At 31.3% G+C, this 15535-nt stretch overlaps 2 protein-coding genes across 4 annotated transcripts in view; both read right to left on the minus strand.

Annotated features, from left to right (window-relative positions):
* LOC145324865 (uncharacterized) overlaps window positions 1-8687 on the minus strand; it is a 35981-nt gene extending 27294 nt beyond the window's left edge. For 2 of the 3 annotated variants that reach the window (XM_080167558.1, XM_080167556.1), the window contains exons 1-6: window positions 8613-8687; window positions 8123-8240; window positions 7493-7650; window positions 7006-7092; window positions 4819-4903; window positions 4465-4564 (exon numbers count right to left, since the gene is read on the minus strand). In XM_080167558.1, coding sequence (XP_080023684.1) covers window positions 4465-4564; window positions 4819-4903; window positions 7006-7092; window positions 7493-7650; window positions 8123-8240; window positions 8613-8630 — 566 coding nt within the window. In that variant the 5' untranslated portion in view covers window positions 8631-8687. The remainder of the gene's footprint in view (window positions 1-4464; window positions 4565-4818; window positions 4904-7005; window positions 7093-7492; window positions 7651-8122; window positions 8241-8612) is intronic. The other variant, XM_080167559.1, reaches the window with a different exon arrangement.
* A 3-nt stretch (window positions 8688-8690) lies between these two features.
* On the minus strand, window positions 8691-15520 carry LOC145324874 (uncharacterized). The gene is made up of 6 exons (XM_080167568.1): window positions 15384-15520; window positions 15135-15186; window positions 14922-15059; window positions 10431-10506; window positions 9946-10035; window positions 8691-9246 (listed from the first exon to the last, which is right to left on the minus strand). The coding sequence occupies exons 3-6, from the start codon at window positions 15033-15035 to the stop codon at window positions 9125-9127; spliced, it is 402 nt and encodes a 133-aa protein (XP_080023694.1). The 5' UTR covers window positions 15036-15059; window positions 15135-15186; window positions 15384-15520; the 3' UTR covers window positions 8691-9124.
* Between the last annotated feature and the right edge of the window lie 15 nt (window positions 15521-15535).

Raw genomic sequence — 15535 nt, forward strand, 5'->3', positions numbered from 1 at the left:
CAAACACTTTAACAGACATAAATAAATATATATTTAGTATCGGCACTTTCAACATTACTAGCAGGTGCTATGCCCCTAGCATCAAGAGAATATGTAGTGGAAGTAGTAGTAAGGTTATCAACACTAGCAGTTACTCCCCTTGAGGGAAGGGGGGGGGGGGAAGAAAGGGGTTTTTGATCATCCACTTAAAAGAGGACTATCCACGAACCAGAGCAAGTGATTCTAAGCATCTTCCAGCATTGACCCATAGTATTTTTTTTAGTGAATATACTAGGTTTATGTTAAATATTTGCTTTATCGACTAAAAAGTTAGGTTTCACCATGGTTTTAAATGAAAAAAAACTTTGAAATGTAAAGCAATTTTTAAAGCAATATCATCAAATGCTTTGTTGAGTTCAAAGGACAAAATAAAATAACACTGCAGAAAAGCATCAAATGTTGTAAATTGCAAAAGTACATTAATTAAACTGTTTACAAGTTACCAACCCTTTTTCTAAATATGCAATTTTAATCACAATAATATACTTTTGTGTCAAAGCTTTAATTTATTTTTGGAAAGAAAAAGGGGTTATTTTTGACATCATTTGTATACAAGAATGTTACTCCATTGTCATTCCATCCATTTTTGAAATATCTTTGTATCATCCGATTGTATTTAAAACAAGATCAACTTTCGTTGGTGGAGGGGTAGCATATTATATTAACAAATCTTTGAATTTCTCTGTTCTAAATGAGTACTCCATTTTTCATGAAAAAATTATTGAAAGCTTATTTATTGAATTGGAATTTAACAACAAGAAAAAACTTGTTATTGGTAATTTTTACAGATCTCCTAGCACTGGTGTAAACAATCTCACACCTAATATGCAAATTGAGCTTTTTTTGGATCATTTTCAAGGTATTTTAGATTCAATTAATGAAAGAAAATGTAAAGCTATTCTCTGTGGAGATTTTAATCTAGATTTATTATCTTACAATGTACATAACTATACAGCTGATTTCGTCAGCATGCTCTTCAGCGCTGGCTTCCTGCAGCTGATCTCTAATCCTACTAGAGTGTCAGCCCATAATAATACAGCTACACTTATTGACCACATATGGACAAATGATATTAAGGATCAAATGGTTGCTGGAATAATAACCACTTATTTGAGTGATCACTTTTCAACTTTTCATTTTATTAGCACTAATAAACACAAGCCAAGCCCAAAAGTAATTTCCACCAGAGTCTTTTCTGACAATAATATTGAAAGCTTTAAAGATGACTTAAGTAATTTGTCTTTTAATGAAGTCTTTGAAAAAAATAACCCTACAGAAAGCTATGCTATTTTCCAAAACTTATTTCAATCTTCTTTTGAGAAAAACTTTCCTGTTAAAGAAATCAGATTTAATAAAAATTACCACTTCATTCAAAAATGGATGACCAAAGGTATATTAAGGTCTAGGAATAAGAAATTTGAGTTACAATCTAGATTAGCAAAAGTTCCAACAACTGAGAATAAGGAATTGTATACTAAATATAAAAATATTTACAACAAAGTTCTAAAAACTGCAAAAAAGTTATATTACAGTAATCTTCTTGTCTCCAACCAAAACGATCTTAAAAAGAGTTGGCAAATTATTAAAGATGCAGCTGGTTTGAACTCAAAAAGAAAATTTACAACTGATAAAATTATTGTTGAAGGTAATGACATTCTTATTAACATTAATGACATTCTTGGTGAAAAGAACATAGGACAGGCATTTAATAGGCATTTCTCTAGTATTGCTCTTAATATTAGACAGACTATACCACCTACTGACAGACCACCTGATTCTTATCTTGAAGAATCTGGCAATCTTTTTAATATTTCCCCAATCACACCTGCAAATATAACCGAAATTGTTAATAACTTTGAGATAAAAAAATCTTGTGACAACCTTGGAATCTCATCATTCTTATTAAAAAAAGTTGTCCATTATATTTTGGATCCTTTATGCCATATTTTCAATAAATCAATTGAACTTGGTTCGGTACCTGACCAATTTAAAATTGCAAAAGTAACTGCTGTCTTCAAAAAGGGCGGAGACCCTTTTAATCTTAATGATTACAGGCCAATTTCTCTACTTCTTATATTTTCAAAAATTCTAGAAAAGTTTATTGCTATTAACTTGCAAGCATATCTTTCTGAAAATAATCTTATTGATGAACTACAATTTGGATTCCAGCCAAATAACTCAACATTTCATCCCATGATTCACCTACTTAATCACGTTAGTAAAGCTATGAATAACAAGGAGTATACAATTGGAATTTTTTGTGACATTCGTAAAGCCTTTGACTGTGTTCCCAAAAATACTCTTCTGATGAAGTTACGTAAATTTGGCATCCATGGCAATATGCTTAACTGGTTTGAATCATATTTAACAGGTAGAAATCAATTTGTTAAATTTGGCCTTTTTGATTCTGATCCATTAGAGATAGATAGTGGAGTGCCCCAAGGTAGCATATTAGGCCCTATTTTGTTTCTTATATTTTTTAATGACTTGCCTAAAACAACACTTTTAAAAGTCCTTCTCTTCTGTGATGACACCACTATATTAGCATCTGGTAAAAACCTGAATGAGCTTGTTGAATTTGTTAATGCAGAACTCAAAAATATTTCCCAGTGGTTTAGGGCTAATCAAATGTCATTACATCCCAACAAAACAAAATTCACTATATTTTATCCTACCCCCTCTCTTATTCCTTGGAATGAAATCAATCTCTATTTTGATGATAATGAACCAAATACCCTTTACCCTAACCCTTTACTTAGACATAGAATTGACCATGAAAGTGATATTCCAGCTATAAAATTTTTAGGTATTTTTCTGGACCCAGCCTTGAATTTCAAAGTTCATATAAATGAGTTGAACAAAAAACTCTCTAAATCATTATTTTGTCTACGAAAATGCCAAAGTCTACTTACTGAAAAAGCCCTCAAGGCTCTGTATTTCTCTATTTTTCATTGTCATTTGGTTTATGGAATCCTTATTTATTCGTGTGCATCACATTCAAATCTTACTGGTATCATAACAAAACAAAAAATGGCTGTAAGATGTATTAAGCTAGCAACTTATTATAGTCATTCTCGACCTTTATTTAAAGATCTCAATATTTTACCCTTTGAGTCTTTATCACTTTATTTTAAATTAAAATTTATTTATGAGTACATAAATAACTTGTTGCCCAGGTCTTTTAATAACATGTGGCCAAGAAGGGGGGAATTAAATGGTAACTATAATTTGAGGAACAATAATAATCTCACTGTTCCTTTTTCCAGAATCAACTTAGTAGAGAGGCTTCCTCTTTGTTCTCTACCTAATACATGGAATAGTTTTAATGACCGTGACAATATAAAAAATGCCTTAAACCTAAATCAATTTAAGAAGCAGCTTAAAAAATGTATTCTCTCAAGAATAGATATAACATGTAATAGACTACTTTGTCGTTCTTGCCACCTAAGAATGTAAAACCTCTATGTTGTCTGTTTTACAAGCCTTAGATTAATCAATTCTCCATTCTTTACTTAATTATAAGTATTTTAATCATTAATATGAACTCACACACACTCACTCAATCATCCTACCATTTCCGTCTGCAAATCCTTTCCCTATTCATATCCCTGTAATATACCCTTATAAAATGTTTACTTTCTCGTTTTAATAAAAAGATTCACACTACCTTTTGGTTTATTTTTCTATGATATTTGCAAAGGCTATCTAATATCACCTCGAGAGAGATTATTTAGTCCTTTGACACGTATATTAACTTTTTTGTCTTATGTGGATATTATTAACCTTGTTATTATACTGTAATTAATTAATCATGATCAATTTTACTGCTTGTTTGTGATTATTTATGTCATGTATATATGTATGCCTATTTAACTATGTGTCATAAAATAAATATTTCATTTCATTTCATTTCATTTCACAACAGTTTGAACTCATCAAAACATTCGATGATATTGCACCAAACAATGGTTAACATTTCAAAGTTTTTTTCATATAAAACCATGGTGAAACCTAACTTTTTAGTCGATAAAGCAAATATTAAACATAAACCTAGCATATTTACTAAAAAATACTATGGGTCAATGCTGGAAGATGCTTAGAATCTTTTGCTCTTGTTCGTTGATAGTCCTCTTTTAGTTTTGTTGTTGGTATCCTCACTAAATCCTTCCTTGGGCCTATAAGATGTTTCACTGTAAAGGAATGCCATGTTAGTTCATTAGTTAGTGAGATACACACACAGACAAACATCCTGTTACTTTTAATAATATGCCGAATTGAAATAGGAATCAACAATTCAAAAATTAAGTTCATATGATAATTTGATTAGTTTAGGTCAATTTCTCACTATAAGGTTAACTGTTGACAAAACGGATAATCTATATATGGACATAGCTCAGCTACAGCGTAGCTTCGCTACAAATGTACCTGTCGTTATGGTTATTAAGACTAGGATCATCTCCGCCGTTCAACTCCTCTTCATACTTTCTTTTACTCATACTACGGTTCTCATCAATTTCAATTTTGCCTAAAATTTCATATTAGGTTCATACAAATGACATGGCGATATTCCTTAAAGTGCCTATCGAGCAATGAAACTGCCAACCCTTATTTAGAACTAAATTAAAATAGGGTATTACCCAATATAACCCAACCTAAACTAACTACCAAAAGTTAAACAATAAATCATTCCCTGTAAAATAACAAATCTTCGTATATATAAAGTAGGTAGTTATTTTTATCAAGAAGTTTTTATTATATAACTAGGAATATAGCGGTTACCTTTAGGTTCCATAGAAGAATAAATTCTATCAAAGACCTCCTTGATACTGTCTATTTCTACGTCGGGCAGAGAGATGGCACAATCCTGAAAATATATTCTTATCAGTAACGTGCACAGCGTTTGCCTTGGATAGTACATGGATTTTTGACACCCCAACCTAAACAAAATTATAGGGGGTATGGGATTTATGAGGGTGTAGTACAATAGGGGTATTATTTTATATGTCAGGGGAAAAAGGGGGGGGGGGGAATACACAGACACTTCTAATGATAGTAGGGTGTCGATTCCCCTCGTACACAAAATTGGATAAGAGTATAATTAGATTAGTGTTATTGTACATTAAAAATAAATTATATTTAATTAAAAGAATTAGTTTACGATTCAATAAAGTTTTAAAAAATGTTTACAAATTATGATCTAAAAAATCATATAAAATGTTAACAATATTCATAAGGAAAAAGAATAAGAGGATGAATACTCACCCCAATTTCATTGTAAAATATTACTTCCCCCCTAGTAAAATAATTTGTCTGCTATTTATCTAAACCGTCCGCGGCTTTTTGCATCTTTATCATAACCTATTCTATATATATAAAAAAATTTTAAAAAATTTATCTTATTAATTATTATTTTTTTTCTGTAATTTATTATGTTTTAAAAAAAATTAAAGAAAATATTTAAAATACAATTTGATTTAGAATCTTAAAAAACAAACAGCCGTGGGCGGTATTAGTGCAGCAGAAAAGTATGTTTCACCTAGTTTAGAAATAGGAGGGTTCACCTTTTATGATCAAAAATTTATTTTTTTTCAAATTAGCCTAAATGTAATATTTAAATCTAATTAACACAATAAAACTTTAAAATGTTTACTAATAAAAAATTAATAGTATAGCTCTCAGCCACCAGGTTCGCTAGTTGTCTACTTCAAAGACATACATTAAAACTAAGGCTAAATATTAAATAAAAAATTTCATAACTGAATAATCTAAATAAGTGAATAATCTGTAATGCTATCTATGTTCTTTCTAAGACAATACTCGTTTTTACAATATTTCTAACATTTTCAAGTGATGTTATTTACCCCTCAGGGTTTGGCCTTTTAGTGACAAAAATCCAAAACAAGAAAAATACAGGCAAAATAAAAATTGATGAACGCTTTGATATTCTAGTTCTATATCCAAAGCTAGATGGCACTGAAAAACTGATTATTATAATTTACAATCAAATGTTCATATTGAATTTGTAAAAACGTTTATTTATTAAGAAATAAAAGTTAGATAGACTGCAATATAATCTTATAAGCTAATAATGAGTGTTATGATTAAAGTCAGTAGCAAAGTCATAAAAAATTAATAATGATAATTTTATATTCTTTCATTAGGTTTCATCAGAATGGATGATAATTCAAAATATTTCTATATCATCCTATAAAAATCAGATGTATGCTTCAAACAGCAACTATAATTGTCTTGAAATTACATTTAATTTTAAGATATTCCCATTTTGAAAAGTGGTGGAATAACTTTAAAAATTCAGCGCGGCAATTGCTCAATATAGGCCTCTAGGCCCACTGCCTATTTTAGTCCTTCAAATACTTCGATTCCTCTCTTTTATTATTTTCTCTATGACAATATTGTTGAATTTTATTAAAATTATGATGTGAATGTAGTAGGTATTAATCTGTAAGTAGGATAAATTTAGATTACAAATTAATATTTGAGACACCTAGCGACAAAATTAAAAACTATATATAATAAAGTTTTGTTAAGACTTTGGCTTTTGTTAACTAAAGTAACTGAATGTTTGTGAGTCGGTCGGTCCGTCTGTGATTAAATGACTGAAAAATGGATAACTCAAAACATGATAAGTACCTAGGTAATTTCTTTGAAGATAAATAATAAATTCTCCATTTACTATTTCAGTAGATTAAAAGTTGATAAATGTTACCTCATTAAAGTAAATGAATAGGGGGGACACAAGCTATATATAACTTAAGGGGCGGGGACCATTTGTCGATTTTGTATTGAGTCTTTGAAATGAGTCGGAAATAAACACTGCCAAGTCGCTACAAAAGAGCAGAAAGCAATTTGCTAGCAGACAAAAAAGGTCCCCTCCTCTTGGGCCAGGCAGTTATATGAGGTATAAGATATACTGTTATACATCTATACTTCTACATTTATTCTTACCTCCAGATCAACATTACTGAGCATATGAGCCATAGACGGGGACACAGCTACTAGCAGCAACCCAGAGGCTCGAAATTTCACTCCATCCTAAAAAAAATATTTAAATACACTTTAATGATTCCTATGTACAATGTACATTAAATAAAACTTATACTTGCCTACTCTTTGATGAAATAAAAAATACAGAAAAGTACCTAATTATTTATCGCATCGAATTATAGATAGATTTCCCGCGGATATTAAAATGAAAAAGGTTAAGCCCCACGGGGCTAAAAAAAACTGATATTAATCTTACATTTATTTCAATATTCGTGGAAAATTGTCTATAGTTACTATACATGTTTTTTTAATATCGCTGAAAACCAGTTCTAATCCAACTGATATTATTTGGTTTCGAAGCCAAACTTGAAAAACTTTTGAAAATGGGGTGAAGCAAAAAAGGCGGGAAATTAGTGCAAAATGGCGAGAAAATCAACATGGCGGTTACCTTGCAAATAATGGTGAGAAAATCATCCTGTTTCTCGTTGATTTCCTGTAGGATACAGTTCATCCGTGACACGGCTGTTCGCGGCATCATTTTTAGCCGCGTTGATGATGGGTCGGTTGGCTGCTGTTTTATGTTCTCAGCTGTCAGTAACACATCTTCTAGATAGGTAGATATAAGATAGTAGAAAAACAATTGAAGCTAAGATTATTAATGTTGGATAAAAAAAGTCTTAAAGTAGAAAAACTTCCATATTCAATAAACATTTAAATAGGTAAGTATAATAATTAATTGGATATATTGACAGGGGAAAATTTGTCGTTAATTTATAAATTTTGTCTTAATTTATATCAGTTCGTTCATCCAGTAGGAGGGGAGGGGATGTTGTAAAGGGGTTGGAGTATCGTTATTTTAGCAAGCTGCGAGCATCACTATATAAAGTATTGTCAACATTCAAGTAATAATATTTTGATTGTAAGAGTAATAGCGTTTTTCTAGTGTTTTAATAAGAACAAACTGTTTAGATACTAAAGGTTTTGTAAAGAGTAAAAACTGCGACGAATGGAAAATCGGAAGGGCGGCCCTAAAACAACCCCTAGTTGAACAGTAGCCATGCTACTAAAATATTTGTACCTGATGGAAGAATTTTGGACTGTTCCATTTTAGCGGGTAAATTTTCACTGGCTGCTAAATTATCAGAGTCGGCTAGATCATTATCAACCTCCATATTGTAATAGTTTCCACTACTTTCCCTTCAGTTGTAATGTTTATAAAGTACAGCCAATAATATAGGTATTATTCAGTATTTGCTGGCAACTTTTCTGCCATTCAAAAAGATAAGGTTATTTCCTATTTTACACCTACTATTTACAGAACGCATTAGAATTATTCTTTTGTCCTAAATCTAAGTAGTAGCTCTTATATTTTTTTTCAGTATGGCTTCAAAATCGATTGATATGCACTGGATTCGGGGCCAACAAAACTGGATTGTAACTTTTTTTCATTTTATGTCCGCGAAAGCTGTCTATAATACGATGCGATAAATAACTATTAAAAATCTTCTTAATTTTAGTTAATTTTTCTTTTCTCACAAAATATTCTTATTCTGTATGATATAAACATTCCTATTTTCACCAATCATAGCTTCATATTTTATATCAACATAATCAAATTTATTTATCTGTACATTTTGTAAATTATATCTGAAATGAATTAATAATATTAAATATTAATTTGTACAAAATTTTTTGGGCATAAATGAGACTATTTATACAAGGTTACATAAATTAATACTTTAATGGTACATGGATCTATACTAGGGATAAGACAATGGCCGATAAATTGATGTACATCCCAAATGATGATACATAAAGTTACCCCTTCTGAAGATTACAATTACTGGTTAAAACGTTAGGACACTTAACTTAATGAACCAAATAATCAAAATAAAATAAAAGTCCTTAAAGATGTTAAACCAACGAAAAAAAAACGTTATTATAAAACTTTGGGGTCTAGTGTAATAAACTGCCCAATGTCCCCTTTCTTCCTGATAATAATAGTATGTTTTGTTGCATTGAAAAGGAGAAATAGCTATGAATAATGAGCATATTATGTGAAATGAAAATATGACTAATTTTACATGCAAGAAGAATCCACCATTTTGTGTAGATCATTGTCATCCTCTTTAGCAACCGCAGTAAACAGTTTTCCATGTTTCTTTCTCTCATGAGCACTTCGGTTGCTACTGTCATTATAGGCTGAATAAAAGCAATAAAATAAACTGAATCATAAAAGTAAAAGAATAGAGGGGGGCATGAGCTATATGTAACTCTCACTATAGGGTTAAGACCCTGCACTGTCACAATTTTGTATTAGGTATTTGAAAATCAACTGATAAAATATTTTCTTTATGTTTTGTCTAAAGCAATTGTTAGATGAATTTTAAAAAAGTTTAATGAAATCATTTTCGTCTGCTAGCAAAAGGGTCTTTGCTAATTCGGGCATGTGTGCAATATACATCTAAAAACTTACTAGACAGGCTACAAATCTCATATATTAGTTGGTTTGGTCTTTGTTTGCTTTTGTGTAGATATAAGCCCCCAGCCAAAATTATTTTGAAAAAAATTGAAAATAAGTGTGGTAATATTGGGTACTGGGTTTCCCTGTTAGGTTAGGACACCAGAGATAAAAGCTCCCGCAGGGTTTCGCCCCCACGGCTGTGGTTAGGCCTAAGAAAAAAACTACCTTTCTAAATCATATTTTTTCTTAAATAAGGGGGAAGGGATTTCTGTGATCGAAAGTCACTTTGTGAAAAAGCACCCATAAATGTCCTGTGAGGTGTATGAATTGATAAATGCCTTACATAATTCACATTTATAAGGTTACAGTTGAAGATAAACAAACATTCATCTTATGATAGATGGATACATACATAATATAAATAACAAATTAATTACCTAATTCACAGCCATATCTACATTTGTAAGGCCTCAACTTAAGATGGACGTTCATCATATGTTGGTTCATTCTACCTCTTTCTGCAAAACCTAAATTATCAAAAGATAGGTTAAACATATCCTCATATTTAGGGATTTAAAATGATAAGACAATGGCCAATAAATTAATGTACATCATCAATAATTACACATCATTCAAAGTACCCAAATTCTGTACATTACAACTAGCGGTTGAAACGATTGGGCAGTCAACTTAATGAACCAACCAATCAAAATCCAATATAAGTCCCAAAAGTTGATAACCTTCAGAATAAGAAAACGTTATTATAAAACTTTGGGGACTAGTGTAATAAAAAACTATATGTCCCCTTCCTCCCTGTGATGTACAGAATAATAATAGATAGATAATTAAAGGGACAAAAATAAAAAGATTTACTAGAATTATACCTAATCAATAAATAATGAGAATCTTTTCAACAACTTACCTTTACCACACTGCTCACATTTAAATCTGAGGTCTTCAGTATGAATATTGTTCGTATGTCTTTGCAGATTATTAACCTTAACAAAATTTACATGCGATTTTTAAAGAATCTAGGTTATAGCAAATTTGTCTCTCATTTATGACTATCTTTATAACTTTACTCTTAATCTGTTTATCTGCGTATCTATCTATTTCCTAATTTTCATTTCTAATGTGTATGTTAAACCTAATATCTAATAACTAACACGAAAAAACTTCAACTGTCTATTAAAGGCCATGAAAAAGTCAAACTAACACAAATGTATAATCTATCATCAATTAATTCCTACATCACTATGTTCCAGCGAGTGACAAAAAATCGTTTTTTACATTTTGGAAAATACACTTTTAAACAATTGTTTAGTAATATACACAAGTTTTTGGAAATGAAGCCGAAAGAATTAGGTCTTTACTATGAAAAATAAGAAATTTATGTGTAATTATACCAGAGGTATGGAATTAAGTTCCTTTGCATCATTGTAAACAACTATTTTTAAGGTCAACTAAACTACATTTCAAAACAGTGTTGACCCTTTATTTCTAAAGCTATTTTTAAGTATTATATATTTTTGGAATCAGTATGTAATAATTTATACGTTTAGCATTTAAAAGAAGTCAAATCTCCATTTTTTGTTGTAATTGTAGATGGTTTTCTTAGCATTCTCAATTTCTGTAAAATAGACAATTTTCTTCTAATGAAAATTTTACGTTTGGTTCAAGATCTCTTAAGCGCAAAAGAGCGCAAGCAAATCCTCTTACATGGTGATATTAGATGTATGTATAATATCAGAGAACTTTACCCTGTGTATGCGAATGTATGCGAAGTTTGTTTTTTCAAGCCTTTTAGATACTAGGGTCTACTAAAAAATAACAATTTTTAAAGATATAAAAGTAATTTATTTTCTACTTATTTTAAATACATATTTATTTTAACTAAAAGTGAAGAAAAGTTTTAAATAAAGATTGTCCCTAAATGTCTAGGCTCTTATCTGAACAATTTTACCTTTTTATTTGGGGAGGGGGGGGGGGGAAATGCCCCACTTATATCCACATCTGAACACATTAAAGCTAGAAGTCTAAAAAATTGTATGTGGTTTTCTAGTTCAAATATATATTCTTATTTAATTCGTAGCATTATTTACTCCCTTCACCCTTTTATTAAGAAACCTTTTGCCAAAGGAGCTTTCATACTTATTAAAATAAGACAAGTAGAATTTGTATTGTTTAAGATAGAAAATGCCTCCTTTCAAGTAAATTGAAAATAAAATGTAAGTCTTACATATCAGAGATTTATAGGGATTAGACAATGGCCGAGAAATTAATGTACATTCCCAATGCTAATACACAAAATTGCCCCTTCTATAAATTACAATTAGTAATTGAAACGTTTGGACACTCAACTAATAAACCAACCAATCAAAATTCAAAAAAGGCCCACAAGTTTTTATGCCTACAAATAAGAAAACGCTATTTGGTGAATTTGGGGACTATTATAATAAACAGCCCATTGTCCCCTCCCTCCCTACATAAACACACAGAAAATAAATAAGAAATAGGCTTATCTGTATGTAAACTTTAGATGATAAATCTCAAAATATAAATTTTGGCGGCGGCGGGAAAATGGCGGCAGATTTTCTTATAATTTTAGTAGGTCATATATACTTGTTAGAAAAGCTTATGTTTAAAATTTGAAGTCTATAGGTCAAAAATTGCGGTTTGAAGAGCTATTTAAAGATTTCTGGGGATCAGGACCTGCAGGATCATACCTGGACCCTGAAATTGACTTGAACACTTAAAATTCATATAGGTATGTACTAGTATAGGATATTTTAGTATTTGGTAACTTAAAATGCTTAGTTTAAGGCAAACAAAATATTTTTGCTCTTTACCTGTATGATCTTTCCAGGTTTGCTGGCATCCTGTGCCAGCCAGGATGGAGATATTTAAAATTTCGCTATTATATTGAAAGATATATGGATGATTATTGCTATTTAAATAAAATTTCATCAAAATTTTAAAATATACACTCTCTGTGATTTTTTGTCATTTTTTGGCTTTTCTAGAACACGGTGCTACATTAATTAAGGAATCTTAGTGGATGAGACAATGGTCGATAAATTGATGTAAATTCTGAAGTATAATAAACCATAATTGTTGATTTAAAACTTTTGACACTTTTAGCTTGGAATCACATATAAAAACTAGGGTTGGGCCGGATATCCGGCCATTTTCAATATCCGGCCGGATACCGGATATTAAAACTATCCGGCCGGATATCCGGCCATATAATATTTTATATTTTACAACAAAAATTTCTGCTTTTTTAATTATAAATGGCTGTAATTTTCTTATTATTGAAGCTAGAAGAACAATTTTTTCTGAATTTGTTTATCTTTATGTAAATTTTATATTAGAAATCTCAAAACATAAATTTTGGCGGGGGCAGCAGTACTTGGCAGCTGCCAGCCGAAAACTGGTGGTCTGCAGGTAAACAGAAACGGATTTTATGAAATTGTAATATGTCATGAAGACATATAAAAAGCCTAAGTTTAAAATTTGAAGTCTCCAAGTCAAAAACTGCTGTCACAGGAACCGTTTAAAGATTTCTGGAGACCTGGAGGTTCAGGACTTGTAGGACTATACCTGGAACCTGAAATTGACTTGAACACCTATATTTCTTATGAGGATGTACGACTATAGAATATTTAAGTATTTGATAACATGAAATGCTTTGTTTAAGTAAAAAAATGTTTTTACTTTTTACCTGAATTACCTTGCCAGGTTTGCTGGCATCCTGTGCCCGCCAGGAAGGAGGTATTCAAAACTCTCAGTTATGAGTCATACCCATATTTTGAAAGTCACTTAGTTATAGCCCTCGACCTTTTATACACAGAAAATGCACAGGGGGGGGGGGGGCATGCATAAAATGCCACCTCCACGCCCATCCTCCAACAGGGGTTAATATTACAGATTGAGGGTAGAAATAGTTTATTAGATTAATTGCTTAGAAGAAAGATCATTTAATAGTTACATAATTTTTATGTTTTAACCTGAATCCTTATAATAAAGTAACAGGATGTCTATCTGTTTGTCTGTACTGAAGGATCTCGCTAACCGCTGAACCGATCGGGTTCTCCTTTACAGGGTAGCTTCTCAAGGCCCTGGGAAGGTTTAAAACTATTTTGGGAAAGGTAGCACCACTCTCCCAAGAGAAATCGCCCCTAGAAAAAAAACCTCCAAAAAATATTTCTATTTAATTTTTCAACTAAATATAAAAATAAGGGGGCGTCAGCCCCCACCCTAAAAAATTAAACCCCCCCAATTTTTTCTTTCTTTCTTAAATCTGAAATACCAAAAAATGGTTATCAAATTCACCCCCCCCCCTCAAGTGCCCCTAGAGGCCTCTAAGGGCGTAGCCGCCAGTTTTATATAATAAGACGCCAGTAATTTGGCGGGTTATCCGGCCGGATATCCGGCAATTTGGCCGGATATCCGGTAATTTGCCGGATATCCGGCGTTGGCCGGATATCCGGTCGGATAACGGATATCCGGCATTTGAAATCAGCCGGATATCCGGTATCCGGCCAAAAAACTATCCGGCCCAACCCTAAATTAAAAACTCAATGTAAGTACCTAAAGTTTTTACGCCAACAAAAAGACAACATGGTTACAAAACTATTAATCCATCTTTAAAGCAACAATTAACATTAACATTTGCAGCGAAGGATCTAAAGGGCCGATAAATTGATGTACATCCCCAATGATGTTACACAAAATTACCCCTTCTCTAGAGTACAATCAGTGGTAGAAACGTTTTAAACACTCAACTGAATGAACCAAAATAAAAAGTTATACATTCAAGGAAATAGAAAACATTATTATAAAACTTTGGGGACTTGTGTAATAAACAGCCCAATGTCCCCTCCCTAGCTCCCTGATTTGCAGCACGGTCTACACCTCATGAGATGTTTTTGCGTCTATCATTCTCCATATCTAATAAGAGATATAAGTTTTCCAGAATTGTAATGTAGGGAGTAGATTTGAAATCTGCAACAAATTTTAAGGATTTTTTATAAAAATCGTTTTTTGTATAATTCTTTATCTAAAAGCGGAAATACAAATTAAGTTAATTAATTTTGGCATCCGTGATTGGTGGATTTAAAAAATCTGCGCTCTGATTGGATGTCGTACATCATTCAACCAATTAGAGCGCAGGTAGTTTGAAATCCACCTATCCTATTGGTCAAAATTAATTAACTTAAAATGTATTTCCGCTTTTAGATAAAGAATTTTACAAAAAACGAATTTTATAAAAAATCCTTAAAATTTGATGCAGATTTCAAATCTACTCCCTACATTAAAATTCCGGAAAACTTATATCTCTTAATATCTAACTATCTATCCTCTAACTCTTGTATAAGTTTATATCCATCAAGCTGTCTATGTCTTTTACCTTTAACCCACAGATATCACAGGTGCCCGCACTGTCATGACACCGCTTAATATGCTTGTGCAGGCGTAGCTCATTCAGCTTCTTTGGACAGTATGGACAATTTTTTAACAGCATGTCATGCTCAAACTTCTTGTGAAACTAGAAAATTAGGGATGAATTTAAAAAAAGGCGCGAAAAAATATTTAAAATTTTAAATTTTAAAAAGGTACTTACATAAAGATTACTGGTTGAGGTACACTTCTTACCGCAAGCATCACAGAAATAACTAAAAATTTCAATCATTAAAAAGTAATTTTGATTTTATAACAATAGTTACATAAGTAGATTTATAAAATTAAAAACCTAATATTATCTTTTATGTAAAAGACTGTTAAATAGTTAGTTAATGCATAAATAAATATTTTGACCTCCAAACAAAACTTTATGAAAGCTTGGCTACATTATAAAAGTGAAAACAATTACTTTTTATGTTTCTTGACATGAACGTCTAGCTGATCTTGTGTCTTACAAACATACCAACATTTGTCACATCCAACTAACTCCTGTAGATTATGTTCATTCAAGTATAGGTAAGTAATATGATGTTTGTCTGCATTACTCTTAATTGACAAATT

Source organism: Acartia tonsa, chromosome 7 (genome assembly GCF_053477335.1).
Source record: "Acartia tonsa isolate MP-2025a chromosome 7, ASM5347733v1, whole genome shotgun sequence".
Lineage (NCBI taxonomy): Eukaryota > Metazoa > Arthropoda > Copepoda > Calanoida > Acartiidae > Acartia > Acartia tonsa.